This window comes from Malaclemys terrapin, chromosome 16, assembly GCF_027887155.1.
Source record: "Malaclemys terrapin pileata isolate rMalTer1 chromosome 16, rMalTer1.hap1, whole genome shotgun sequence".
NCBI lineage: Eukaryota > Metazoa > Chordata > Testudines > Emydidae > Malaclemys > Malaclemys terrapin.
Window position 1 is genome coordinate 17,860,923 of NC_071520.1, and position 27,841 is coordinate 17,888,763.

At 42.1% G+C, this 27,841-nt stretch overlaps 1 protein-coding gene across 3 annotated transcripts in view; it reads left to right on the forward strand.

Moving 5' to 3' along the window:
• LOC128824456 (uncharacterized) overlaps nt 1-27,817 on the forward strand; it is a 47,473-nt gene extending 19,656 nt beyond the window's left edge. The window contains exons 2-8 of one of the 3 annotated variants that reach the window (XM_054005957.1): nt 2,632-2,806; nt 5,845-6,845; nt 18,185-18,236; nt 18,334-18,436; nt 20,306-20,469; nt 24,026-24,271; nt 24,978-27,817. In XM_054005957.1, coding sequence (XP_053861932.1) covers nt 5,878-6,845; nt 18,185-18,236; nt 18,334-18,436; nt 20,306-20,469; nt 24,026-24,271; nt 24,978-25,715 — 2,271 coding nt within the window. In that variant the 5' untranslated portion in view covers nt 2,632-2,806; nt 5,845-5,877 and the 3' untranslated portion in view covers nt 25,716-27,817. The remainder of the gene's footprint in view (nt 1-2,631; nt 2,807-5,844; nt 6,846-18,184; nt 18,237-18,333; nt 18,437-20,305; nt 20,470-24,025; nt 24,272-24,977) is intronic. The other 2 variants (XM_054005956.1, XM_054005958.1) reach the window with 2 other exon arrangements.
• The last annotated feature ends 24 nt before the right edge of the window (nt 27,818-27,841 follow it).

Sequence of the window (27,841 nt, forward strand, 5' to 3'; positions counted from 1 at the left end):
CCCAGAAAGGGCTTCTGCACAGTTCTGTCAGAACCATAGTTACTATACACAACTACATTGATGTCAACTGCTCATTTTGGGCCTCTGTCTGAACAAGAACTGCAGGATTTGGCCTATGAGTAGTAAAGTTATAGAAATCACAGTAGAGTTTTGTTTATAGTAATTTATTTCTTCTAGAGATCATTCAGCTTAGTCAAATCTTACTTTCCATAAGCCATTTCCGACTGTTGCATGGCATTTTTGCTTATTCTCACTGATCACTGGGGCAATTTTGATTTTAGGAACTGGATTGGAATTTTTGGGGTAAAAAAATAAGTAAATTCCAAAGTTAGGGGAAAAATTCACAGCAATGTTGAAGAGCCATTTGAGTTCAGGTAAAAAAGTTATGGCTTGTGGGTGTGTCAGTTAGAGATAATACTAATAATTGGAGTGACCTGGCTTCCACATGAAAAATGCCTAGCGGGATTCATTCTGTCTTAGCAAGATGGAGATTTGGCTTCTGTACATTTCTGATGCATGCATCTCTCTCTAGTGACTTATTTTACTAGAGCTATCGAAGCCTGAGTGTTGTACAAATTGATCTTAAGGTAGGGAATTCTACTATAATATGCTTCATTGACTGACAATAGTTTTCTTGCTGGTGTGATGCAAGTGTAGGGTAGATGATATTTGCAGCTCTCATTCAAATGGAGAACAGTGGTGGTGTCTTATTAGCCCCATTCAGTGACTTGTGGCACCCCTGAAAGCATTGTTCTGGTGGGAATCACTAGGTGGCACTGCTGCACATAGTTTTACAAGTTATTTACTAGCATGAGCACAGCTTCCAGTCTTTGAAGAAACATTGACTGTCAGAGCTGTTGAAGAACAGCTGACTTTACTCTCTACCTAAGTCCCTTTAAGTAGAGGTCATTCTTGGGGCAGAGTTGCACCCTGGGAATCTGACACTGTTATTCAGACTGAGATTTCTGAAAGAGATTGATTATTTGTCATTTGTGACCACCTCTGTTCCAGGACTGGTGTAACTAAATCAGATTACATGGAGAAGACACACAGACTCTGTGTCACTGATTTTTCTCCTGCAATGGGAAACACACACCCCCATTCATGTCTCTGAAATTTGTGGCAGTTTGGCAGATGGGCAGCTATTGTACATTCAGGACTTAGTTCTCTGTTTCTTTGACATTTTATCTCCTTTTCCAATGCGACTTAAGCACTGAGGTATGAGCAGTATACCTTGTGTTAGGTTTTTGTTCTGTAATAGCTTTAACAGTTTGGAGCAATCCTACATCTTCAGAATGTAGGACAGTCAATTGGGAGGATTCCTCTAGTCCAGACAATGTTATTAGAGTGGCTTATTCAAGGCAGCAGGGTGTTAGATTTGTTCTATCTCATATTACACAAAACTGTATCCAGTTGTAGAGTCCATATGAATCCTTACACCTGTGTCTATAACTCAAAACAAAGGCCTCAACCTCCTCATTCCTCTTGGGCCAAAAGTCAGTAAGCCACTCTTGAGCAGCCCAGAATAAGACCTTATACATGTATGATGGAGAAAGATGGATTTATTTATTTTTTAGTAAGGGAAGAGATTTCTGCTTCCAAGGGGTCTCTATAAAGTGGAATAGGGAAATACATCATCATGGAGTCTTAGGACACTGCCATCGCAACCGGTGGTTTACTTCTACCCAAGAAACATGGAGTCCTGATAATACCATTTGTAGAAGACTGCACTCAGCACTGGATTGCCTCCTCACAGCTGGATGTGGCATAGTAGGTTCTCCTTTTTTAGCACCCTCTACCCACAGCTGTTCCGGCCTTGCAGTGCTATGTCTCTTTTCTCATGACTCAGCCCTTTGCCCAGGACATGTTCAGTGCCACCCCTTCCAGAGGGGCAGAAAGTCCAACAGAAACATCAGATCCCTCCATTTGGTCTGTTGCCCTCAGTTATAGGCCCAGTGGTCCATACACTCCTTGAGGGCTGTCAAAAGTCTTTGCCCCCTTATGTCAAGGGTTTCACACTACCTTCTCTGGGTGGCAGGTAGGCGAACTGAGGCCTGCCCTCTGCATTGAGTTCCAGTCCAGGGACTCTAGGAAAGGCCATCAGGGTTCACTTCACCAGACTCCTTACTGCCACTTTCCTACCAAGCCTTTCCTTGGGCTGTCTCCTCACCCGTCAAGGAACTTCTTTGTTCCCTACAGCGCTCTTCACTTGCTACTACCAGGAAAGCCCCTTCTGCACTAAACTTCCTCTGCTTATAGCACCACAAAGCCTCTGCCCAGCTGGGTTTCATCATTAATTAGGTCTGGCAGACCCTCCAGGTGCACCCAGGTGGGTTAATTAGCCTCTCCAGCCCACATTTATACTTTCATCACCTGTGTGGGATAGCTGTCTGAGATTGGGAGGTAAGCAGGGTAATACCTGACCACAGTGAACTGGGAATTGGCCATTCAATGGAGTTTTAAAAACAATTGAGAGTCCTAGTCAAACTTACAAGCAGTGAACAACCCATGACACTCTGGTAGCCTTCTCTATGATTGTGTTTATTGATGCTCTATACCTCTATCATGGTATGGGGTATCTTCATATTCTCCTTTTCTCTGTCCTCCTTTCATTTCTTTCTCTATTTACAGGATCTCCAATAACTGGAGCCTAGAAACCATCAAACCATTCACTGACCCCTGATGCCTTCTCTTCTCCTCACCTCATCCCTTGGAACCTTCATCTGTCTGAGCAGGTCATTCAGTTTCATGTGCTGGTGGGGATAAGCACTCCCAATTGTGACCTTTCCATGCTCATTGTGTTAAGGTATCTTTTGATGGCACGTTGTTGCAATAGTGCTCCTTCTGTATAAAATTCTTCATGATATCTCAGAAGACTGATGTGAGAGCCCCCTGCCCAGTCTCTGACCATCTGTTAAAATCTTCTTATGAGATGCAGAAGATTAGCCTTCCCCATGATTTATCTGAGTGATGTTGGCATATTTTACCACTTTAAAAAAATTCCTATAATTTGGAAAGATTAAAAATAAAATGTGTCAAACAAATTCTCTGCCTAAATGCATGTTTCCGCAAGTCTATGAATCTATACATTGGTAAATGTGGTGAAAATCTGAATAGATGATATTCAGCCTCTGTAACAGATGACTCAAATTCACTGGATGTTTTTTCAATCATTCAATTGTGGATTATAAATTCATCAGTCCTGTCTCTTCTTCAGGAATCTTTTTTTCTCAGCTGTCTTGCATATTCTGTCTCTTGTTGTCCTTCCTCTGGGATAAAGTTTTGAATCCAAACTCTCAAGCTATAATAAATAAATGATTGCACAATTGAGGTGACCGTTCTAGCCTAATTTTGCAATTTGCAGTATACAATTCACCCACCCTTGCTCTCTTTGAGAGAAGCATTTTACCTGCTGGCATTCAGCAGTCTTTCAGCTAGATATTGGAGCCAACTGGCAATCCTCTGGTGGTTCTGGGAATCAAAAGGAATCTGTCTGGTCATCTGCTTTTGAATCTGAGATTTCACGGACGGGGGTTTCTACTAAGGAGATATACATAATCCACCCAGAATGGCACATGCAAGCCAAAACTAAGGATAGAAAAAGGGATGAACTTGTCAAAAGTGCTGGATGGACTGTACTGGACTGAAAGTCCTGGATCTGTTGAACTGTTATAGCATAAGTAACAGTGTGCAAGGCTCCCCCTGCCACCTTTTTGGGGTCAGAAGACACCTGTGAACCAGGCCATTTGTAGTGGTGGTTCTGGTGATGACCAAGTTGTTCAGCAGAACCTGGACGGAGACCATTAGCTCACTTCACATAGACACACAGCAACTTCCAGTCACTGTGAACTTGAGTAGACTTAGGCCAGTGCTCTTACCCCCCATCACATCCAAGGTAAATACTATTTGCTTCTAGCAATTTTCATACAAGTTTCATATACATTTAAATAAAAAATAAATTCATGTCAGAGCTCTACTAAAGAATGTCCAACTCAGGTGACACTTGTAGAACACTCCAGTGACTGGGATGTAAGAAGAATGATTTTGTTTCCAAATTAACACATGACTTTTCCCATGTAAATAACTTTACAGTAATAAAAGTTCGAACAGAAGACCAGGCCTGCAGAGGTAAATCTGCATGATTTTGACTTCCTTCTAATGTAGAACATAGAAGCCCTCTTCCATTACCCAACAAAGGAAACCATACTATACACTCTGTTGCCTTGTCTTCACTAGGTAAAAAGGTGTGTTCTTAACTTGAATTAGCTAATTTGAGTTAAACTCATAGTGAAGACAAGGCTCTCAGACAGGTTATCAGGTAAAATTAGAGCAGTAGTGGGCAACCTGTGGCCCATCAGGGTAATCTGATTCTGGGCCGCAAGACATTTTGACATGCTGGCCGCTGCTTCCCACAGCTCCCATTGGCCAGGAACGGTGAACTATGGCCACTGTGAGCTGCGGGGGGCCGAGCCTGTGGATGGTCAACGTCAGCAAAACGTCTCGCAGACGGCAATCAGATTACCCTGATGGGCTGCAGGTTGCCCACCACTGAATTAGAGACTATCAGACCGTAGGCTTTAACTCTACTAGGCTCTCCTATAGTTTCTAACTCCACCTGTTAACCTGCATGTGAACTGCCCTGTCTTCAGTAGGATTTTACCTCAAGTTAGCTAACTTAGGTTAAGAATGCACCTCCCAAGTGAAGACAAGGCCTGCATGTGTATGCAGGAATTGTAGTTTCTTTACCATTTGAGTATGAAACACAGTGTTTGACAGTGAATTATAGTCTCCTGATAAGATGGAGATGTGAAGAATTTAATTTCCATAGATAAACTAATTACCGGTACTTGAGACTTGATGCTTTAACCTAACTCATGCCCCCAAAACACCAAAATGGCCTGTTGCTTATTTCATTAGACCTAGGATAACAACGGTTATCTAAATCTGGCCATGCAGTAATTTAATTCCAGCATAAAATAGTCTCTCTCTCTCGTCCCCACCTGCCACCCCTACTCCCCTCTGCCAAAAAAATGGAAAGCATCTGCAGAAAATCACTTATTCATGTTCTGGAAATCTGCAAAGGAGAGCAAATCTGGCCACTGTTTGAGGACATTTAATAATTCTTTGAGTTTCAAAGCAATTCTTTTTTAATTTTAATGAACCCAGGGAGGGAGAAAGAGAATAAAAATCTGGACTGTTTTGACCTCATGGCTATATACAGACTTGTCTGTTGTTCTGCCAAGCTTCTTTTGTGTTTTAACAGATAACAGACCAAGATGACTAACGATTTTAAATAAAAAAAAATCCTTTTTCTCCAACTAACACTGGTGAACACATGGCTCCTAGACAGGGGCTGGTGACCTAATTATTTATGGATTTTCTTCCTTTAAAGAATATTGCCCAAGGCAGAGGTGTGATTTACTTTCCCCGTGTCTATGGAGGAATCTTGCATGAAAGTTCTGTGAAAGAGCAGTCTCTTCACCTTCTCTCAAGTGCAAGCACTGATACTATGAAAGCTTTTGCCATCTGAAACTTGTGTCATGTAAAGAAAGGGAGACTGGGCATGCAACATACACGTCCAAAAAGTGATCATATGTTTTAAATATTAATGCTCCAAATGGTGAATGTAGAAGATTGGCTTTTTAAAAGCTTTATGAATTTTAATTTCCTAAGGGATGTTCTATGTCAACCAACTGAAGATGGATACTTTAAGATAGTAGATGTAAAAGGCCTAGACCTCTGAATACTATCTCCTTAGTTTACAGCACTAACATACATCCATTTTAAAAAAGGTGATTTTTAAATTTTAATTTGCTTTTTATTTGTCTGTCTGTTTCCCTCCAGGTATATTATTCCTGTGGTGCAGTATTGGACTCCATGGAAAGAGGTCTTATTTTATCACCAGGCTTTCCAAATAACTACTACCCAGGGACACACTGTGTGTGGCAGTTTTTCATTCCTGTTAGAACCCATCTTATCCTGGAAATTCTTGACTTTGATGTATTTGAGAGCTCAAATGAAACTCCAGACCCTTGGGATGGCTTTTTTTCTTCTTCTAAAAGAAAAAATTTGGAGATGTTTCCTACTGAAGAAAACTCTGACCTTCCCATCACTCTTGCTCCTACAAAATCCTCTGTTCTGGCGGGGATGTCAAAGGCAACCCAGAAACATAGCAGCCCAGGAGCTCAGTCAAAGGGTCTTGCTGGCCGCTACGATGGATTCCCAGTAACTACCTCCAAAAAAGAAGAATACAAACGAACATCTGAAGAAAAACAGTTCAGACAGATGGAAGAACCCAAAGAAATAGCTAAGGCTCAGCCAGATGGACTGCCATTCACTGTGGCTGGCAATACCACTACGCAGCGGCAAAATATCAGTGGCCTAGAGATGAACAGAGATTTGAAAGGGAAAGTCCTGCTTGCCCACCTCACTGCTAGAAGGAGAGATGAGGTCATGGGAGAGAGTCAGACTCTCTCCACAACAGTCTTACCAAAAGAAAGCTCCACCACCCAGCAGTCTTCAGCAGATGTGTGTCCCCATGATGTCTTGTATGTTTCTGACCTCATCACATTTTCCTCTCGCTTCTGTGGGGCAAACTTGCCTTTAAACAAGACCCTGGTCTTCAATTCATCTCTGGAGATGGTGGAGGTGATTATGGAGCTGATCACGACCACAGATCGTGGGAGGGGCTTTGCGATGCTCTTTGAATATAAGAACATCACAGAACCTAATGCCATGGATGTGGTGAGGCAGGATGGAATGGAAAACACGATGATGCTGGCAATAATAACTGGAATTGTCTTCTTTGCACTTGTTCTTCTGTCTACCCTCTGCATAACTTGCAGGTAAGATATTTTTAATGATCTAAGCTCCTGAAACTAAGCCTGCCATGAAATCTGGAGTATAACTGATGCCATGGTGAAAAGGACAGTGAGGGTTTTTTTTCTACTTTATTTAATTCAGAATCAAACCTGATTAGATAAATTGTCCACCAGAATAAAATCTGGCTAAATTCCACTCTGATGTATTTGTTAATACTACATATAATTTACTATTATTATTTGGTAGTATGTTATGTCTCAAAAAAATGATGGTCTTGGCTTTGAATTCTTTTGGCAGCTGACTTGCAATGTCCGTTTTGATATGTTTTAATGGGGTCACCAGGGGTGGCATTAGATTTGCTAGGGCGGGAGCTGAAGCCAGAGCCCCCCTGTCCAGAGCTGAAGCCAAAGCCCAAGGGCTTTAGCCCTGGGTGGCAGGGCTCAGGTGACAAGCCCCCCTGCCAGGGGCTGAAGCCTTTGGACTTTGGCTTTGTCCCCCTGGCCGAGGTGGTGGGGCTTGGGCTTTGGCGGGGCTTGGATGGGCTCAGGTTTCGGTCCCCTCTCCTGGGGTTGTGTAGTAATTTTTGTTGTCAGAAGTGGGTTGCGGAGCAATGAAGTTTGAGAACCCCTGCTTTATATGTGTCCTTCAAACCTTTTACCCATCCCTCCTCCATCAAGTAGGCGGGACACTAGTGTTGCCCTATAACAAGCAGCATATTCTAGTGGTCTAATGTTGTTCCATGCCCTGCAGGATAATGTTTCTTCTTTTGCTGCATATTGAAGTTGAAAAATCAAGTCTTATTTCTGCTTTTCCACAAAATCTCTTCATTCAAAAACTTTTTTTCTTAACAAATTGAAAATGAAACAATATTTCTATATGATTTCCCCCCTACCCCCCAATCAAACTTAGCTGAAACCTAGCTGTTTTTGCCAGACATTTTGATTGTGACAGAAGAACTTTCAACAAACTGTACTCCATGTACAGATCCTCTGCAGCAACAGAATCCAGTTTTCCAGGGCAGCATTCAACTCTTTTAACCAACATTTTTTCCCCTTCCCTTGCAATCTCCTCCCTGATTCATGAGGCTATATCTTCCAATGTCTGCAACAAATGAAGCAGGGGTGCTACAGGCAACAGCCGCCTTTACTGAACACCCCTGAATCATCACCAGAGCAAGCCTATCCTGAGCACTGACTGATGCAGCAATCTATGTAAAAAACTGTTATTCACTCATGTAATTAAAAATTGTATCATCATCATGCATATGACCCAGGGGGCAAAATTACAGTTGTACGGGCTTCCTTAATTCTGGCATTTCCTAACTTTTGAGTGCTTGACTTCACAACATTTAATGTTCTTTTAACCTTTTGTGTGTGTCTGTGTGTGTAATGTCTCCTCAAGGTTGCAAAATTTTCGAACAGCTCTTGGTAATATTCAAGAATATTTTGATAAGACTTATTTTTCTTGTGGTCCTGTTGGAAGGTAAATCCCTGGACATGCTGAATAGATACAAAGTATATTCTATAACCAAGGTGGTTAGGTTTAAACATAATTTTCTCTGCTATACATGGAAGTTCCTGACTTCAAAATCCAGCTGTTATTTTGTATTGCTTAGCAAACTAAACCTTGCAAAACTTTAAGAGTTAAACACGTGTTTGTATCTAACCATTGTCCTTCTTGATGGACCCTGATAAATAGATAATTTGGATTACGAAGTTTTGCCTGCTCTAAAATGGTTCAAATCTGATGGAAAATATCTACTAGATTCTAAATATTTTTTATTTTTAAGCTCTTGCCAATTTTTTTTTGTAAATGCTTCCTCTGCTATAGTAACAGTTATGGCCAAATCCTGCTCATAGTGGGCCAGATTCTAATACTCTTTCATGTTGAGTAGCATGTTACTACTCAAATACTCCCAGTAATTTCAGTGGAATGTCTCATAGCACAAAGTAATACTCAACACAAATGGGGGTGTTGCAAACCATGAATTTGGCTTCCAGCCCACTTAAAAACACCAAGCCCATTTTGAAAGGCAACCTTACTTTTAAAGTTGCTACGGATATTGTTTTGCTGATAAGAGGCAGGATTTGTTTTAATTGGCTTTTACAACCGGGATGTTTTTAAAATGGGGAACTAGTTGGGTGTTAACACATGGACTAGAATTGCAGGAAATGATTGTCCCTGGTAGCTTGACTCCTGGATCTTTGCATTGGTGTGGTTTCAGGGAAGATTACCTGCTTTAAGTTAGGCTGCATGTTTGTATTGCGTTTTTGGGTTTTTTTAAAGGCCATTTCCTATCCCGCTTGCGTATACTCATGTGCAAGCCTCCCTGTCTTTCCAGGGATAGGTTATTTTGGGCATATGTTGATTTCTTGCCAAACTTGTATGCATGAGTGAAACGCGATGCTTGTGAAAGTGAAGGCCCCACTGTGCTGAGTAAGCCAGTTTATATAGTACTGGCAGATGCTACGTTAGTTTTTTTCTTGCTGTTCTGTCTATGCACCTCCAGGCTATTAGTCTGAGACCTCTTTTGATAAGAGCTTGCCAATGCTACTCAACTGTGTTGGCTTATGCAGACTAGGAGTAAAATTAGGTGATATCCATTAACCACATCAAAAATTTGCCTCAGAATGAGACCATCAAACTCACTTCTAATTTTGTGTGGCCTAAGTAAGGATTTGAATTCAGAGATGCATTAGCCCCCTCTTGTCCTCCTTGCAGGAAACCTTAATTAGTCAAATCTAGGAGAGAGGCGCTGACTCCAGATCAAGTATGGGAGAATAAGGAAGGAGAATGCTCTCACTGTAAAGTTTGGGGAAAGGTCAGATCTGGATCCATTACGAAGGTGGCTTTGAAATTCAGAGTCCTACCTGGGCCCATTACAGGGAGAAGTGCCTGCTCTGAAGTACAGATATGGGTTATAGGGATTTGATCTGGGATTTGAGTTCAGGCCTGCCTATCTTCTATAATGAAGCTGGCCACAGCATTACATCAGGAGTGCTGGAACAATTTGTATAGTGGGGGTGCTAAGAGCCATTGAACCCAACTGTAAACCCTGTATATGATGGAGACCACTACAAGCCAGAACCCCTACTTCCAGCACCTATGCATTACGTAGAGCATAAGAAGTTCAAAATTAAGGACAAAGGGGGCACTTGCTGAAATGACACCAATGTCCAGTGGAGCCCATGACGGCAGGTCCTGTCCCCTGAGAACATCCCGTGAGTCAGAGAGTACTCTAGGAGGAATGAAGATACTCTAATGAGGCAGTACATTCAGCAACAGGTCCAGTTCTCTGAGGAATAACACTTGCTAAGACTGGAATGTGCTGTTGCAGAGGAAACCTCAACAGAAGATACTAATAATAACCTTCAGACTGTTTGCTAAACTTGTCCTCCACCTCCCTTTCTCTCCATTCCACCTGCTCCTCTGATATCTGAGCAAGTTGAAGCTTAGCTGTGCTATGCTTCCCCCCCACTCCTCCTCCTTTTTTTTTTTTTTTTTTTTTTTTTTTTTTTTTTTAAGCTGCCCCTGTTGCTCAGCTAGAAGTAGCAGCTCTGCCTCGCCAGTGGTAGAAATGGCACAGGACAGGCCTGGCACCCAGCACCATCTAATAAATGGAGTCATCCTGGGCAGGCATTGCGGTTTATTCCATTGAGCCAAAGTGAAGCTCTCTGGGGAGACTCCAAGTTTCTGCCACACTGTTGCTTTTGTTTAGTGTTTGGGGAGGGAATGAAAGCATCAGTTGTTAGATGGCCAATAATTCTAATTACTTTTGGCCATGAGGCCTGGCTTGAGTAACAGAGGTTTTTATTTTCTTTCCCAAGCCCCCAAGAACAAGAGACACGTTCACCTTATTTAATTTTAATCATGCCCAGTGCAATCAGACTTTTACTCGATGGTTGCAACTCATGGGGAAGAGACATTTTACATCTTCGCACCCTGCCAAGGAACTGATTCTTATTACAATCCCTCAGTTTACAAGAATTTCACGTGAAGGGAAGCCTCTTATTTCCAAACACCCCCCTCCCCTATACATTAATTTAAAAGTTAATACCCTCCCTGTATTTCCACTTGGTGGGCAGAAATGATGTAGCAATGTTTCATCCAACACAAGACCCAAAGAATAGTGAGTGGGCAGGATATAGAGCAGGACTGACCAACTGGTTGCCAGGTGGCAATTCTTACTGCTGTAATACATTTCTGGGGAATCTGACTGACCTCTGAGAGTGTGCTAAAAACAGACTGGTTATCTGCTAATTGCTGCAGCTCCATGCTGAGTACTGTACAGACTCCAAGAAGCCCCTCGCTCCTTGCCTGCATGCCTCAATGCCCTCCATCTTTGTTTAGCCCATAGCCCTGCACATTAGTTCTTTCCATTTAAATGGAGCTGTTGCTACTTCAGCAAAGTCTTGCTGGGCTGGAAAAAAGTTGCCTTTGTCAAAAGCTTCCACCCCCAATTTTTCAGCTAAAAACTTCAATTCAGAAATGTCATTGTGGTGCCTCACATGAGCTGAAATCTGGGGGCATGGGGCACCCATTCTCCTTTGTGGATGGGGCTGCCTGTCCAGACTAAGTCTACCATGATACACCATGGTCTCCCTGTATGCTGAGCTGCTGCAGTGCATCATGGGAGTCGTAATTTCACTGGATACCCAGGCCCAAAAACAAGAATGGGGGTATAAGGATCTGTGGCAGCATTTCTGAATTGAAAAAAATTTCTTCTGGAAGTTTTTGACTTTTGGTCAAAAGATGACTTTTTTCAGGTGTTCATTTTATTTTATTCTCCCCTTTTAAAAAAAGAGAGTTTGCACAGAAACACTTCAGCCAGCTCTAGTTAGTATTTTGCCCGTGATACATAAGTACTTTAAGTCTTGGGAAGCACAGTGGCACTCATTTTCTTAGTTACCTGCTGGATACCCAGTTCCCAGCCTTGTACCTCAGGAATATACCATCTTGCACTGCTCAAGACGAGCAGCGCAAATTTATTGATTGGTTCACCACTTCAACAATGGAAAGTGGATATACACTGGCCTTTGTACCCTGAGCAGATTTGTCCCACACTTCATACAAACTCACTGTTAAAAATAAACAAATGTATTGACTATAAAAGGTAGATTTTAAGTGATATTAAGTGATAGGCAAAAAGTCAGAAAAGCAAATATAACTATGCAGTCTAAACTCTCAACCCTATTAGACTGAGCAACATCTAAATTACGCAGTTTCTCACCCCACTGGATATTGCAGTTAATAATACACAGATTTCAGCTTTGAAACCTGGGCCTGTCTCCTTTGTTGGAGTCTTGTCTTCTTCTACTCAGTGCCTTTGTTGCTTGCAGCATAGGTGGGGACAGGAGAAAGGGCCCAGTATGTGTCCACTGTCTGTTTTATACCTTCAGTCCATGTGTTTGGAAAACAAGTCCAGGCATGTCTGGGGCATTGTTGAGTTTCCAGGCAAGGTTGAACAATTCCCCTGGTGTGGCCTCATGCGGGTGAGTCATTGCATTGTAGCTCCCTTGCTAGACAATGGTTGTTGACGGGTTGACTGACACCCCGTCCGGGCGTTGGTTACTTTCTTTGCCGAGCTAATATCTTGCTGATGCCCCAACTTACAGCATGTTTTAGTGACAACCATACCACATAATTCTCATAACTTCATACACACATAACTACATATATGGATAGAGAAATGACTTTCAGCAGATCATAACCTTTCCCCTGATACCTTACAAGGCATGCTTTATATGAAAGATCACGATTATATAAAAATGAGGAATATGGGGGTTCCAGGACACTCCCCCCAAGGTATAGAATGTCACACCAGCCAAGTAACTGAGATTTTTGTATTCAGTATTAATATATGCCTTTTACTCAACATTATGCAAGAGAATACTAATAAACTGTGAGTTGTTCTAAATTTACTTATATTCATTTGCATCCCACTGAATATTATTATATATATGAATTTTAAGAGGCCATAACTCAAGAGACCCATATAGGTGACTTCCTTTGGATCTTGGAGGGGTTTTTTTGTGGGGGGAGAAGGGGAGTTGTTTTAAAATCATGGTGGATGTTCAAAAACACTCCAAGTAATGTAATCCTGATAATGCTAACCAGATTGGGTTGTTCATGGTTGTAGAAGGGTGGACTCACTGCTAGAGCATCTCCTTATGGCTGGGTTTGGCACAGCATCTCTCTCCTGTTGAGTGACTCTTACCAATAGTTGCAGTGGTCTGAGTCTTTTCATGACTTGGCCCTCCACCCAAGTAACATTCAGTCCTATCCCATTCAGGGTAAATAAAAAGTCCAATAAACTAAATTCTCCACCCCATCTGAGCTCACGCCTCAGCTGGGTCATCACCGCTTCCCCAGGTTCTGTAAGGTTGTCTGCCACTCTAATGCAGACCAACACTGCTCAGGGCTTTTTCCCTGATGGCCTGACTCCAAATTCTACAGTCTGTCTCCCTTTCTGCATCACCTTTCTCAGTGGTCGGTAGGGAAACCCAGGCTTTCCTTCTACTCTGAGTTCTAGTCCAGGGACCCTGGAATCAGCAGGTAAAATCTGCTCTCTTAGACTTCACTGTCTCCCTGGACTTCTTCCTACCTTGACCTGCCTTCAGACCCTTTCCCTCATCTCTTCCCTGGGTTTATAGTATATCTGCTTCTCTCTAATTGCTTCCTTTGCTCTCCAGCAGTTAGAAAGTGACTGCAGAGTTCTCACTCTGTCTCTCTAAAGCCCCTGTGTGCTCTAGGCTTCTTTCTTTATATAAATCACCCATTTCCTTACCCAGCTGGTACTCATCTTTAATTGGGCCTCGCCCACCCCACCCTCTTAGTCCCACATTAACCCTTTCATCACATGGTGTGGAGTAAACACCCATCACACTGGCCCATGTTCATGGTTATAGAAGAGTGTCCCAGGTTTTGATTTTTGAAGGTGAATGTTGCTTCACACGCTCTCTTCATCCTAGTTTCCAGCCTGTCTAGAGAGAGATATTCCAATCAATACCCAGTGAAGACAAGTTCATTCTTCTGGGAGGCTTTAATGCCAGAGTTGGAAAAGATAGTGAGGCTTGGAGCGCTGTAATAAAGACCAATGGAGTCAGAAAAATGAAAAATGGTCTCCTCCGACTCTGCAAGTGGGCTACTCATGAGCTCGTTGTCACCAGCCCAACCTTCAGGCAAGCTAACAAATACAAAACTTCTTTGGTGCATGCAAGATGAAAGCACTGGCACCTATACAGCAAAGGGCTATTAAGTTCACCAGAGCAATGCAAGGGGCAAACTGTTGGACTGACCACAGGATGATTAGAGCCATTTTTAATTTACATGCTGTTGCCCCTCAGTGAAATAATGCTGAACAGATTAAACCAAAATTGAACATAGCAAAGCCATTTCTCCAAGAAAAGCTGAGGGAAAACTTAGAGGAAAAAATGGATGGCATTTTACATCATCACCCAAGATTGCACTTCACATATGGACTATATTCAAATTAGCCATTCTTCAAGCCCCAGAAGAAACTCTAGGTAAAAATGAATGTTGGCCCCAGGATTGGTTTGGTGAAAATGACAATGAAATCAAAAAGATCCTCAAGGAAAAGAATGCTGGGTTTCTGTCTTGGCAAAATAACAACAAATCAGCATCAAAGGAAAATAAATTCAAGTATTTGCAAGAGATGGCTCAAGGACAGCTTTGTGTCCTACACGATAAATGATTGGAAGAGAAAGCAGAAGAAATGCTGATACTAACAACACAAAAATGTTTTATGATTCCCTGAAGGAATCAAATTTGAATCATGAAAAACAGGAACAGCTCCACTAACAAGTTCAAATGGATCTACCTTAATCAAGGACAAAAGATTGAAAGATGGGTGTAGCACTTTACTGAGCTACTCAACTGTTAGGGGGCTTATTCCTTTACCCTCTCACTTCCCTGGTCCTTCTCCCATGAACAGAGAGCAACGATACCCGAAGTCCAAAGGTGCAAACAACTCAATGTTTATTGGGGTGAACTTCCAGCAAGCATGATTCCAATTTCCTTCCTCAGTGTCCCCCTTCCCAGCTCTGACACCACAGAGCCTTGCCTGTGTCCCTGTTCCCATTCCCTGTTCCCATTAGCGAAACTTGATTTCAATTCCCACTCCCCCATTCTCTGTTCCCATTCCCCCCTTACTTCCTGATTGACTGCAGACTATATAGTAAAACTTGAGTTCTGCTTAGCTATACCTTAACCCAAGGGTCCCCAACGCAGTGCCCGTGGGCACCATGGCGCCCGCCGGAGCGTCTAAGTGCGCCCGCATACTGGCTGGCGGACGAGCATCTACTGAAATGCCGCCGAGAAGCAGTGTCATCCAGAGGCGTCACCGCCGAAATGCCGCCAATTTTTGGCGGCATTTCGGCGGCAATGCCTCTGGATGCTGCTGCTTCTCAGCAGCATTTTGGTGGCGACACCTATTGACGTTGCTGCTTGTTGGCGGCATTTCGGCGGATGCTCGTCTGCTGCCACGGTCCTCCTTGGCTCGTTGTCTGGTGCCTGCCAGACGAAAAAGGTTGGGGACCACTGCCTTAACCAATCATTTTACTGAAATTTAACTCACCAATCCTAACATATTGTAACATGATTATTTAACCAATTATATCCCATCACCTTAATTGGTTTACACCCAACAAAATTAATTATACAGCAGACAGAAACAATCACAGAACCAAACAGAGATTATACAGACAAACAATAGGGAAATGGAGACTACAGTGATAGAACAATACAGAAATAAGGATTTCACATCCCAGCTATTAATAAGTGAGTTCTTGCCAGACAGGATGCTATCAAACTAAGTTTCTTTTTACATGTTCTAGGCTCTTCCCTTTCTCTGAAGGTGATAGGAATATCAGGACAGGATTATAATCCTAACAGCCCAATAGCACCTTATTTCAATGTGACTAGTTTGGAATGTAAGAATGTGACCATACACTTCCCAGTTTATGGCTGGCCTCTGCTATTTAGCCGAAGGCCTTAGCCTAAGAACAGGTTCAGACTGTCACAGTAAGAGAAAGCCCTTACACAGCTTAGTGATAAGAATACACCTAAATTCTTAAAGTATAGGCCTTTGCAGACAGGTCTGAATATCTATAGCCTAACATGAACCATCTCTCTAACTATCAAGCTATAGGCGCTAAAGGAACTGACCCAGCACTCCATAGATGAAGAAATTGCACAGCCATCTACCATTGAGGAAATGCAATAAGCTATCAAACAAATGAAGTCAGGTAAATCCCTGGCAAAGAGAATATACCAGCTGAAATCTTTAAACTTGCAGGCCCCAAAACTGTCAACTCTCTATATGAAATCAATAAGGATAACTAGGAAGCCAAGGAAATTCCACAGGATTGTAAAGATGTAGTCAAAAATAAAAACGCAAAATAAATGCAAAAACGGTGACAGTGGTAACTACCAGAGTATCTCCTAGCTATGAGACCTGGCTCATATTTTGCTCAATTGGGTAGTAAAAACAGTGTTGGAGAAGTTTCTACCAGAGACCCAATGTGGATTTAGATCAGGTCAGAGCAACACAGACCTGATTTTCATTGTGAGACAGATTCAGAAAAAATGTATTGAACAAAACATAGACCTGTATGCTGTCTTCACTGATCTAAAAAAAGCATTTGACACTGTGAGCAGAAATGGGCTCTGGAAAATTTTAGAAAAGTTTGGCAGACCTATCAAATTATTTAATATCGTACATCAATTCCATGAAGAAATGACTGGTCAGGTAATCTCAGATGGTGCCATTCTAAACCACTTCCCATATCTAATGGGGTGAAACAAGGCTGTGTGCTGGCACTGTCCCCTTTTGTTCTCTTCTTTGTAGCTTTTCTGAATTATACAATGGACAAGCTTCAAAAGGGCATCTACATAATGTACAGAACTGATGGGAAACTCTTTAGTCTCTAAAGGCTTACTGGAAGGACAAAAGTTCTTGAGGAACTACTATGTGAAGTCCTTTCTGAAGATGACTGTGCTCTACTTAGTCATAGTGAAAGTGACCTATAGTTTATCTTTGGCAGGTTTTTCAGAGGCAACTAAATAGTTTAGACTTACTATGAGCCTTGAAAAAACTGAAGTCCTCTTCCAACCAGCTCCATCAACAATTACTACCGAGCCAAACATCACCATCGATGGTATAGAACTAAAGATTGTCAACCAATTTATACACCTTGGCAATACCAAGTGACAGTTCACTGGATCAAGAAATGGCAAATAAATATGAAAGGCAAACAGGCCTTTGAAAGACTTTTTTCCATAGGATACTCAGCCAATGCACCATCAAACAGTCAAGAAAACTGATGATATACAATGCAGTGGTGACAGCAGCCTATTTAAAATGGGTGTGAAACATGGACAGTTTACTGCAGACACACTAAACAACTTGAAAAAATTTCACATGTGCTATCTTGGCTCAATCCTGAAGGTCCACTGGCGAGACAAAGTCTCAACAATTAACATTCTTGAAAAGATCAAAAACAACCAGCATTGAGGCACTGATCATGAAAGCTCATCTTAGATGGACAGGTCATATTATCAGAATGGGCTATGATAGAGTCCCAAAAAAGTTTTCTGTGATGAATTGAAACTCTGAAAGCCTGGGGGAGAGGGGAGGATGTCAATGAAAACACTTCAGACATCCTTAAGCAGAATTTCACCTCATGCAGCATAAATATTGATAACTTTGAAGACATAGCCAGGGACAGATCTGACTAGAAAGCAAGTGTCAATAAACACTTTGAAGAAGACAGCCATGAAAAATGGATTGATTGAAAAAAGAGCCAAGCTTCATGTAAAATCTTCAGTGGGAACCTGCATATTCCTGTGTGATATCACATTGATCTTGTCCTCACAGATCGGACTATACAGGCACATGGGAACATGTGATACTGCCGTGACAACGGGCACCCATGCCATTCCGAGCACTTTTTTTTTTCCCTTGTAAGACTTTTTAAAGGTGCTGGGTTGAGGAAGAATGTCCCCCTACTTCCATGAGTTCATCTGAGAAACCAAAGTAAGATACGTGGCATGTGATATGTGATGTAATGGTATGAAGTGGGTATGGGGGGGTGGAACTCTTCTGGATTGCATCCTTGGCTGCAAACTTTCTGGACATACACTGCTTCCCCTTTAGTCTCGGTGGGGATAACAATTGCTCCCTAGCACACAGGCATTGATACAAAAAAAGCTGTAAAGGCTCATGGATAGAAGTGCTATGCACAGTTGTTCTGTTGTGTTTTTTCCTATTAAAATGAACACGGATGAGGACTTTCCTCCTATGGAAAACTAATACATGGGCTTGTTGCTGTCTTTTCCTCAGGCAGAAAATGTGCCCCAAAAGGAACCCTTCCAATGTACACAGTGACCAGGAGGTTAGTGCTAATGTTTTTGGTGATTTTGTTTCTCTTGCACATTGGCTGTTACACTGTCTGTCTGTAGATGTTTACTGGGGCATGTTCTGAGTTGTAGAATGGGATCCAGAACTCCGCCATAGATATCAATGAGCTCCAACTTGTGGTGCCAACTCGAGAGAATGAAAACAACAATCACACTGTCAGCCGGGACCAAGCTGGTAAGCTGGAGAGTATGTTGTTTCAACCCATAGCTCCTTGCCCATTAAGTCAAGTCAGTCTCTCTCCCTGAATCTTCCTCTTCAGCTGTGTTTGTGGAGATGCAGTGCGAGCTGTCACATATTAGAAAGTGTTTGGTGTGGAATTACCCCCTTTTGCCCTCCCTCTTGCTGGTAGAGTAATTCCCTGGCAAGGAATACTCGTAAGTGTCATTTCTGAACTCTGCCAACAGAAACTGTCATATCCAGTGGCACAGTGCATACACTTGGTTAGCAGGGCAAATGTGGTTTTGGTTCATTCTATCATATTGCTGGCTTAAAAACACCTGTGAAATCTTCAAGAGTTGTGTTTTTTTCTCCCTACCATCCTCCCCTTTGTGTCACCTGGAGAGCATGGCTGTCTAAGCACTGGGTTTGGAACACTCAGATTCCCTGGAGCAGTCACAGGTCCAAAGTTTTTTTCATATTAACGTGGCTAAAATTGCTCTGATCCAGCGTGAGCCATCTACAGAACCCCAGGGAGTGACAGTAGTAAGTACTGGGATGCTTTGACTACAACTCATAGGTCCTTCATGGCTGGTAAAAGTCAATACAGAAGTACTGGGTCTAATGTCGGTGGAGATTGTCCATCAACGTTTCCCTCCAGAGAGACAAAGTGGCTGAGGTAATACTGTTTATGGGACCAACTTGTGTTGGTGAGAGAGACAAGCTTACACAGAGCTCTTCTTCAGGTCTGGGAAACATACTCCAAGTATCTCTGGCTATGGCTACACTGGAGCTTTACAGCGCTGCAACTTTCTCGCTCGGGGTGTGAAAAAACACCCCCCTGAGCGCAGTAAGTTACAGCGCTGTAAAGCGCCAGTGTAGACAGTGCGCGGCTCCCAGCGCTGTAAGCTAATCCCCTCGTGGAGGTGGAGTACCTGCAGCGCTGGGAGAGCTCTGTTCCAGCGCTGGTGCGCAACCACACTCGCACTTCAAAGCGCTGCCGTGGGAGCGCTCTCGCAGCAGTGCTTTGACGTTTCGAGTGTCGCCACGGTCACAGCTAAATACAAAGTGGGATAGATTGTTTAGCATAAGTAGTTAACACATATTTCAAGGGACCATTCAATGTGAAATAGCCCACTTATGGTCCCTTGAAATATGTGTTAACTACTTGTGCTGAGTTGAGTTTGTCAGGCCTGTCAGGAGCTGCTGTTACAGACCAGTGAACCCTTTGCCAACTGGCACCAAGCCACCTGTGTGTCACAGAAGTTCTTGTGAGATCCCAGCTCAAAATCCCAACTCTGTGCTGACAATCTTGCTAACAGTTTCCAATCTCCCTTTGTTGGGAAAGGTCACTGAGAGGATTGTGGCCAGACAGCTCTGGCAGTCCCCAAAGCTCTTTGACCCTGATCAGTGAGGTATAACATGAACACAACTTTGGGGGTTCTTCAAAGTTTAGGATTTGAGTTCGGGGAGGGAAGGTTATCAGGGGTGGAGGCCAGAACTGCCTTCTTATCGCCATAGAATATCCTACTTGCCACCCAGAGATGTTTATATGCATATAAAAATGAGATGGGTTGAGCCAGCCTGCAAAGTTTTGATCCAGAGCTGAACTTTTCCCAAGGGTGGCTGGATTTACAACTTTGATTTGGTCCCATCTCTAAAAGGCTTTGGTTTTAAGTCCTTCTGGTTTCCTAGCCAAATTTCAGCCTATTAGGACAAGGCAAGTGGTTGAATGGTTGCATTTTTTTTCAGATCTGTGTGGCAGCCAAGGGCTGATTTTTTTTTAGGCTGGGTTAGAATGGGAAGAGGAAGGTGGGCTATTTGCCCAGCCTAAACAAAAAGAGACCGTCACTTAAAAAAATCTTTCTATGTCTTTCCTTCCCTTAGTCACTTCCTCTGGAGGCAGCACAGAACACTCTTCTCGGCATACTGACCCAGACGTGCCCTCTTCTATGTCTGCCGTGACCACTGAAACGGGGAGCGATGAAGTATTTATTATTTCAGCCGGCCCTGGTGCCAGTGGGTTGAGTTTTACCACATACAGAGTACAGGTAGACACACAGATTTCTAGTAGTTGGAGGAAGGAACTGAGAGTCAAAACTCCCAGATTCCATTCCTGAATCTGTCACTAACTTGCTGTGGGCAAGTCATATAACCACACAGTTCCTCAATCCGTCAGTAATATTATTTACCTACCTTGCAGCACTGTTGTTGTTGTGGTTGATTTGTGTTACTGTAGCTCCTACGTTGTGAAGCTTAATAAATGTTTGCCAATAAATTGGGTGCTTTATGTGTCAGGGCTCTTTACAAATGTTTATTTTTTAATTTTATTTTTAAAATTTAAATACTGTAACATGGCTTCCCTAGGGTTTTTTTTTTTTTTTTTTTTGGAGGGGGTGGGATGGGGGGGGGGTTATCTTAGCTTACTCCCTTGAAGCGCTTAGTGATGTTTCTTTAGAAACACATGTGGTTCAAAAATCCTTTTGCTTGCATTTCCCTTGAGCACCCAGGGTGGTGATTAACATATGTTTTTGTAATCGTTCTGGAGTCAACACTTGCTATCTAAGTGTAGAAGCATGGAATAGTGCAAAGGCATACCAGTCCTTCATGTAGCTCATGTGACTTTATCCCTGGGGTACAAAGTATTGGGTGTCTGCATCCCTGGCCTTGATTGGAGGCCAGTGAGGTCCGCTAGGATACAATATCAATTAGGATTTTCCTAGAGTCTTAATAATGTACATGGACCTCTATAGAATTATGTCCATTAATGAAAAACAGCCAGCCTATAGAACAGTGAAAACTTAAATGAATATGGGCCACTGCTATTTTTCTTAAACTAGCTTTCTATATGATGGGCAGTGATTTATTATCTAAGACTAATTAAAAATGTTCTAATGCTCTAATTCAGTGTTTCTTAATCTTTTAAATATCAGGGAACAGCTTCCTGCCTCCCTCCCTACCCTGTGTCAGGAAGATCTCAGGGACAAGCCCCGGTCCACAGAGCAGTCGTTGAGAAACACCGCTCTAATCTACCATTCTGTAGCTGCATTAAATCTTAAAATATTTAAGGTGTAAAAGAGAAGAAATAGTTTGCATAGGCAGAAGTCAAATTTTTTCAAAGTTTTGCATAGCTTTAAAATTCTTACATTATCTAACATCTCCTTTCCACCTGCATCATCATCTGTGGCACGATTTCACAGAGGTGGATAGGAAGATAGAGTGGAAATTGGCAAGATTTGTGCTTTCTCGCCAAGCATGACTCTGTTGGTCAGAGCTCTATCAGGTGCTGATGAGATGAAACCTCAGTTTGTTGTGGATTGATGGAAAATCCATATGCTCTTTCATCCCATTTAAAAAAAAATGATGAGCATCCACAAATCCCATAGAAATCATTGAGCTGTGAATGCTCACCTTTCAAAATCAGGCTATTATTTCCTCCCCTCTCCACCCCGCAGCTGCTAGAAGAGATATAAAATGTGAAAATAATATTACGCTTGATCTTGGACAGAAGGCTTAGAAGGAGCGATCTGATGTTACTGCTAAGAAGTGCTTCCCACAGCGTGTTGTTAGCTAGGTAGCTAAAGAATCTGGATTAGGGCTTTATGGATCCATACTTGTTGCCTGATAATGGTGGTAGGCCTGGATAGGAAGAGGCTACGAAATCCTTCTAAATGCTAGATTTTCAGCATGTTTGAGACCCATCCTCTCTGTTTTGGAAGAAAAATGTACCTACGAAATGGCTTGCAGCAGGCCCATATCTAAACAGCGGTACTTCAAACAAGCTGATTTGCACCCTCATTCTAGGAGTTAGAAGTGCAGCTACTCAGGTTTGCACTCACGATTGAAATGCACCCGCTGCACATTGTTGGGGGTACAAATTGCATCTGCAGAAAGGAGGCGGTCCTGAAAAATGTCCTCTCTAATCCTCATTTATATTGCTCTGAATAGGTGGGCTCCTACTCTGTCTTCCCCTCTCTAATATGGTTTGCATGTGCTAGCTTCTGTAGGACAGCCTAGGCAAATGGTGCATGTTGTTATCCACTGGTATGCAGCTACTTTCTTGGCTCTTACTCTGACATTATCCTAATGTTTATGGAGGTGTGAAAGCTTGAGCCTTTACAGTAGACAAGGATTCCAGACTCACTCACCTCAACCGAAATGCTTGTCTAGACAAAGTGAATCGTAAGAAGCTTTACACAAAGATTATCTAAATCCTTTTACTGAGACATAGTAGTTGGCCAGCAGCTCCCAAGCCTCCCACTGAGTGTGAGCCTGAGTTTTGCTGGGGAGGGGCCAATAATAGGTTATTTTAAACACACACCCCAGAAGCTAATCCGCTGTTGGGAGTCAAGGGTACATCCAGGCAATGTGCTGGGGGAGCAAACAAACTTCTCTGCTGTGTCTCAGTATTTTTGTTAAGATGTAGGGAGGGTAGAGGAACTACTCTGCAGGCCCTGAGGGAGAGAACTGATAAAGAGTGGAGAAAATGAATCCTGTACATGTGTTCCAGGGGAAAATATAGGGCATGTAGACAACTTCTATAGAAAATGGAAACCATGTGACTGCTTTATTTATATAACCACTTTTAGCCCTATGCCAATTGCCTTCACTCCACCATCCCTTCTCATGCATTGTACTCTCTAGAATCTTATTTGTTTAATTCTGCCTATAAACTGAGTAGATCTTACAATGTGGATCTGCCCCCCTCTATTGGCTAGACCAGTGTTTCTCAACCTTTTTGATACCAGGGACTGGCTTGCTGTCTTCCTAAAATGTGTCAGGGTGGGGATATCTCAGAGACCAGTGCCAAACATTGGGGAAGACTACAGAAGCCTTTGTCTAAAAAACTTAAGACTTTTAGCTCAGGTCATTAAGGTTCATGGTTTTAGATCAAGAGACCTGTGAGAACCAAAGACTGATTGAGGGGAGCTGGTCAGGCCTTTAGGTTGACTAGTTGATATCCATCAGGTCCTCAAAGGTTCTGGACTCGCACTGCTTAATGAAAGAAATCCAACTCCATATTTTTTTTGTATAAATCTTATTAAAACTCTTAATAATGACATCAATAAAACACAGTGCCAAAGCTAAGCTGATATTACTCATATTAAAATGAAAATAAAGCAATGCAACTACCAACAAATTAGTCTTATTATAGAAATTAGATTATTATAGAAATAATCAGTCCTTAAAAGGTCTGAGGAGGATTCTGAGAAGGTGGCTGTTTGGTAACTATCCCCATGGAGAGATGTAAACAAGCCCTAATGTGTTTGCTTGAGAGGACTGTGGGAGTCTCTCTGGTATGTAAGGGTTTTCTAGCTGAGTGGGGGATATTTTGAAACTGGCTAATAAAGGTAAAACTTTTCTTGTGTGGGCAGGGCGAGGCAATGGTGAACCTGGTGGGTTTAATGCTTTCTGTTCTGGCATACTTTAAGCAGGTGCTGTACAAGCTGCCCACTGACCTATCTTGTCCCAAGGAAAGATGTGTTTAAAGAACCAGAGTCACTTTCACAGATAGCTCAGTGTTTCTAAGTGCCACTAGGGCCTTTGCATGTAAAGTACTTTTGAGACCTTTGGCTGAAGACGTTGGAAAATTTCTCTATTTTTCAGGACAAAAACCTAAAGAGAAGTGTCACAAGTCCAGCTTCTGTGTCAGACTGGCTGACTTCTGATCATGTGGCTCCAGGAGCAGGTACTGTGGATAAAGGGAACACACAGGCAGAGAACCATCATCCAAGGCAACGGACATGGAGTGCCCGCACATTTCATGACTTACTGACTCCATTACCTCAGTTACAGAAAAAATGGTATAGCTGGAGCACTAACAGCCCCTTCACTAAACTGGTAGACAGCAGTGTAAGTATCCACAAGAAGGGAAGGTGTGGGATTCAGGCATCATGCTCCTAACATTAAAGACTACTTCCAAAGGGGCACTTTGTGCAATATAAAGACCCACCTACTTTTTGATGTGAACTCCTCGTCCCGCTCTTCTGCCTTTCCCTTGTGCATGTGTTGAGCATGTCAGCTGAAAAGGTCCAAGGCCGTGAATGTGTGTGTGCACACATGTGAGAGAGATGGAGACTGTTAGTTCACATTACCATAATATACTTCATCTGGGGCTTGATTCTGCAGCACTGAGAAGCTGCAACTCCCGGGGCTAAGCATCTGGATAAAGGATTATTTTCCCTTAAACTTACAAATTATTTCTTCAGAATGGATCATCTTGAGTCATTCTGCATAATTTTTATGGTTATATTTTAGGTTTCTTTTAATTGACATGTAAGTATTGTACTGCAAAGAATCCATAGACCCATAATAACTAGCTGTCTCTCTGATTGACTCTGCAGATGTCAAACCAAGAGTGCTTGTTAGAAAGTTAACATGATGCTTCCGTATATTCCCATGCACAAAGTTCTGCTTTTTGGGAAGGGAAGGAAGCATGTAGCCTCTTGATCATGACAAGTGCACTATGGAATTTCAATTCTAAATTCCCTAAGGTTTAAAGTTTTCTAGACTGCTGCTTTTCAAAGTATGTTTATTAACTTTATTATTATTTTGGTAGGGTCTTTCTACAGCCACAAGAAACCAGTGTGTAACAACCAGAAAAGTAATTTCAGCTACTGAGATAGAGGGAATCTCAGATATTGTTTATTCTGACTCGTCCACCAGCACCGCATCATACCCGCTAACCCAATCTGCGCAAAGGCAGGGGAAACTGAGCTCCTCTAGCTTGAAGAAATCCAGGTTTGGGAACCCTTACTTTGGGTTTTTAACCAGCTCCCCTGATTGCAAAGAGGTGAGGCCCTTGGATCCCTCAAGACACGTGGGGGTGACACCTCCACTTGATAACCAAAGCCATGGCCCCGCTGGCCTCAAAAGCAACTTAATCAACTGTTCGAAAACCAAGGAGCTCTCAATAGAAATGGACAAATCCAAACCAGCTTTTGTTATTTCTGAAGAAGGGGATGACCAGCAGCCTCTGGTCCTCGCAGAGCACTTTAGTCAGTGTAGAGATACTCTGTCTGAGCAAAATGTTGTATATGCTTCAGTGAAGGCTAAGCCTGATAAACAACCAGTGGTCTTGACTGTTCAAGGAGACAGCTCAGCCAGGCCTCCCAATTTCACATTGGATCTCCCCATTTGGGAAAAGTCTCCCAATTTATATAGCAATCACATGAAGACTGATAGCTCTTCCAAGGGCCAGTGCAGCTTGCCTAGTGCAGATACCAATACACTTGAGTCACCATGGAATTTTGATTCCTTAACTGCTCATACACTCTGTCCAACATCGGTTCAATGAGGCTTCCAGAGCGACTAAAGGAATGTGTCTGTGAGAACAGATGCAATAAGGACCATAGCTGTTCACTTTTCTGCTGGAGAAGCAGCTGCTGTGCCTATGGAGGGTAGCAAGTGTGGACAGAGGCAACTTTTTTTTCTTCCCATCAGCAGATTGGAGTTATGGGAAAGCACAAAACAAAGTCATCTTTTCTCATGCTCAGTTGGGCCTAATAACGTGCACGATATGGTCTTGTTCTCAGTTCCATTCTTCCACATGGAATTTTAATTGTGGCTTATGGAAGAGTGATAAAGTGACTCCTCTAAAAAGGTGTCTACTACTGAGTAACTGTGTTCTGGTACACTACAGGAAAATAAATGATCTGAGGGATTACTTTATGGCACATGGTGTGGAATGTAGACCAGTCCTCAGGGACACTGTAGTGTCACTTTGTTCTTTGCTACATGTTATGAACCAAATTCTGCTCTCAGGTACTCTTGCGTAATCCCTACTGATGTCAACTGAAATTGCCTCCAGCTATCCAAGAGTAGAATTTGGACTTGCATGTTTATGTGTGTGTATAGTTAAATAGTTACCAACTATTTATATATATAAAAAGTAAAATGTTTTAAATAGTTGGTAACCTCTCCACTTTAGTACAAAGTCTTGTTCATATCAGTCTTTGCTGTTTCCTTAGCATTAAAGGGCACGAGTAGACCTTAGTCTAACACTTTAGAGAGGTAAAAGCACAATATGAGAGCACACTCAGCCTGATGCTATCAAAATAATTAATACTAATTTCCAATATTAACGCTGTTAAACTTTCTACACTCTTGGCTAGCACTGTGTAGGTCTGAAGAATTAAGGGAGCACCCCTCATGGCAATAGGAGGGTGTATACAAAAAATACTATTCACTAGCAATAAAGTCTTCAGCATCCTGATGCTTGCAGCTGCTATTGTTTTAATACCGTAACAACCAGCTATTGCTGGTAATGCACACTGACTGCAGAATTACTTCCTTTAGCAGGCAAGCTTTAAAAAAAAACAAAAAACAAGCAAACTAAGTGGGGCAGACTTCATAGCCCTCTTTTGAAATGAACTCCTTAGTAGCTATGCCACACTGATTACAAATCCAGCGCATGAAATGGATGACTGAACCAAAGGGAAGTCTGGTAATTCGATTGCCTTTAATAACCCAATCCATATTTTAATTGCCTCCCACTGTTATTTTCCTGTCTTAGCAAGAAATGTCTCCATACTTACCCCGCAACTAAAAGCATTTCACTTTCCTAATTGAAAGAATTGTGTCACATGGAGCTATGTGACTGCAGCTGGTTTAAGCTGTTCTAAAAATGGATAGAGGGCTCCAAATATGTGATAAACAGATGCCAAAGGTGGGAAAAATCTTCATGCAGTCTACTCTGTGTCCACTACACTAGGAGTCAAATGAGTGATCTTAATATTTCTATGCCCAGACATCTAAGCCTGCCTCTTGAAATAGTTAACCCCAGTTTAGCCCTGATTTATTTAAGATTTCACCTGCTACTCCAGCTTCCATCTACCACCTATTAATGTCTGAGCTGTACAACACATGGTCTTAGTTTTGCCTAGCATGTTTTATGTGTAGAAATAGAAGCATTGCATCTAGTAATGGTTCAGGAGGAAAAGAGAGTATCCCATAGTAACTTATTTTTTTTAAACAGAACTACACAAGCAGGTTTCTGTTAATTCTTATTACTGCCAGCCTGCATCGAGCTGAATTTTAAAGTATAAAATTCTGGCTTCAGCTTTTTAAAATTAATGTTACAAGAACTAAAGGGAAGAGCTAATATATTTAGAGAAATCTGCAGTGCTCTATATATTTTAATTAACTCTTTCCCTATGTATTGAGTTTCACATGTAACACTTACATTGTAATGCAGAGTCATTATGCTTTGTTGTTTTTAGACTTCAACTTGCAAAATAAATATCAAAGTATTTAAAAAATTACTTTTGGAAAACGCTTAAGTGACCAGTTATCTTTGGTAATTGCTTGGGTGAGGAGTGGGAGAATGAAGGTTTTTTTTTCCAATGAGTGTTTGTTAATGTATGAATTTCTTTAGTTGAATAAACTGTCTTGGCACTATTGCTTGCTTTTTGTGTTGTAAGA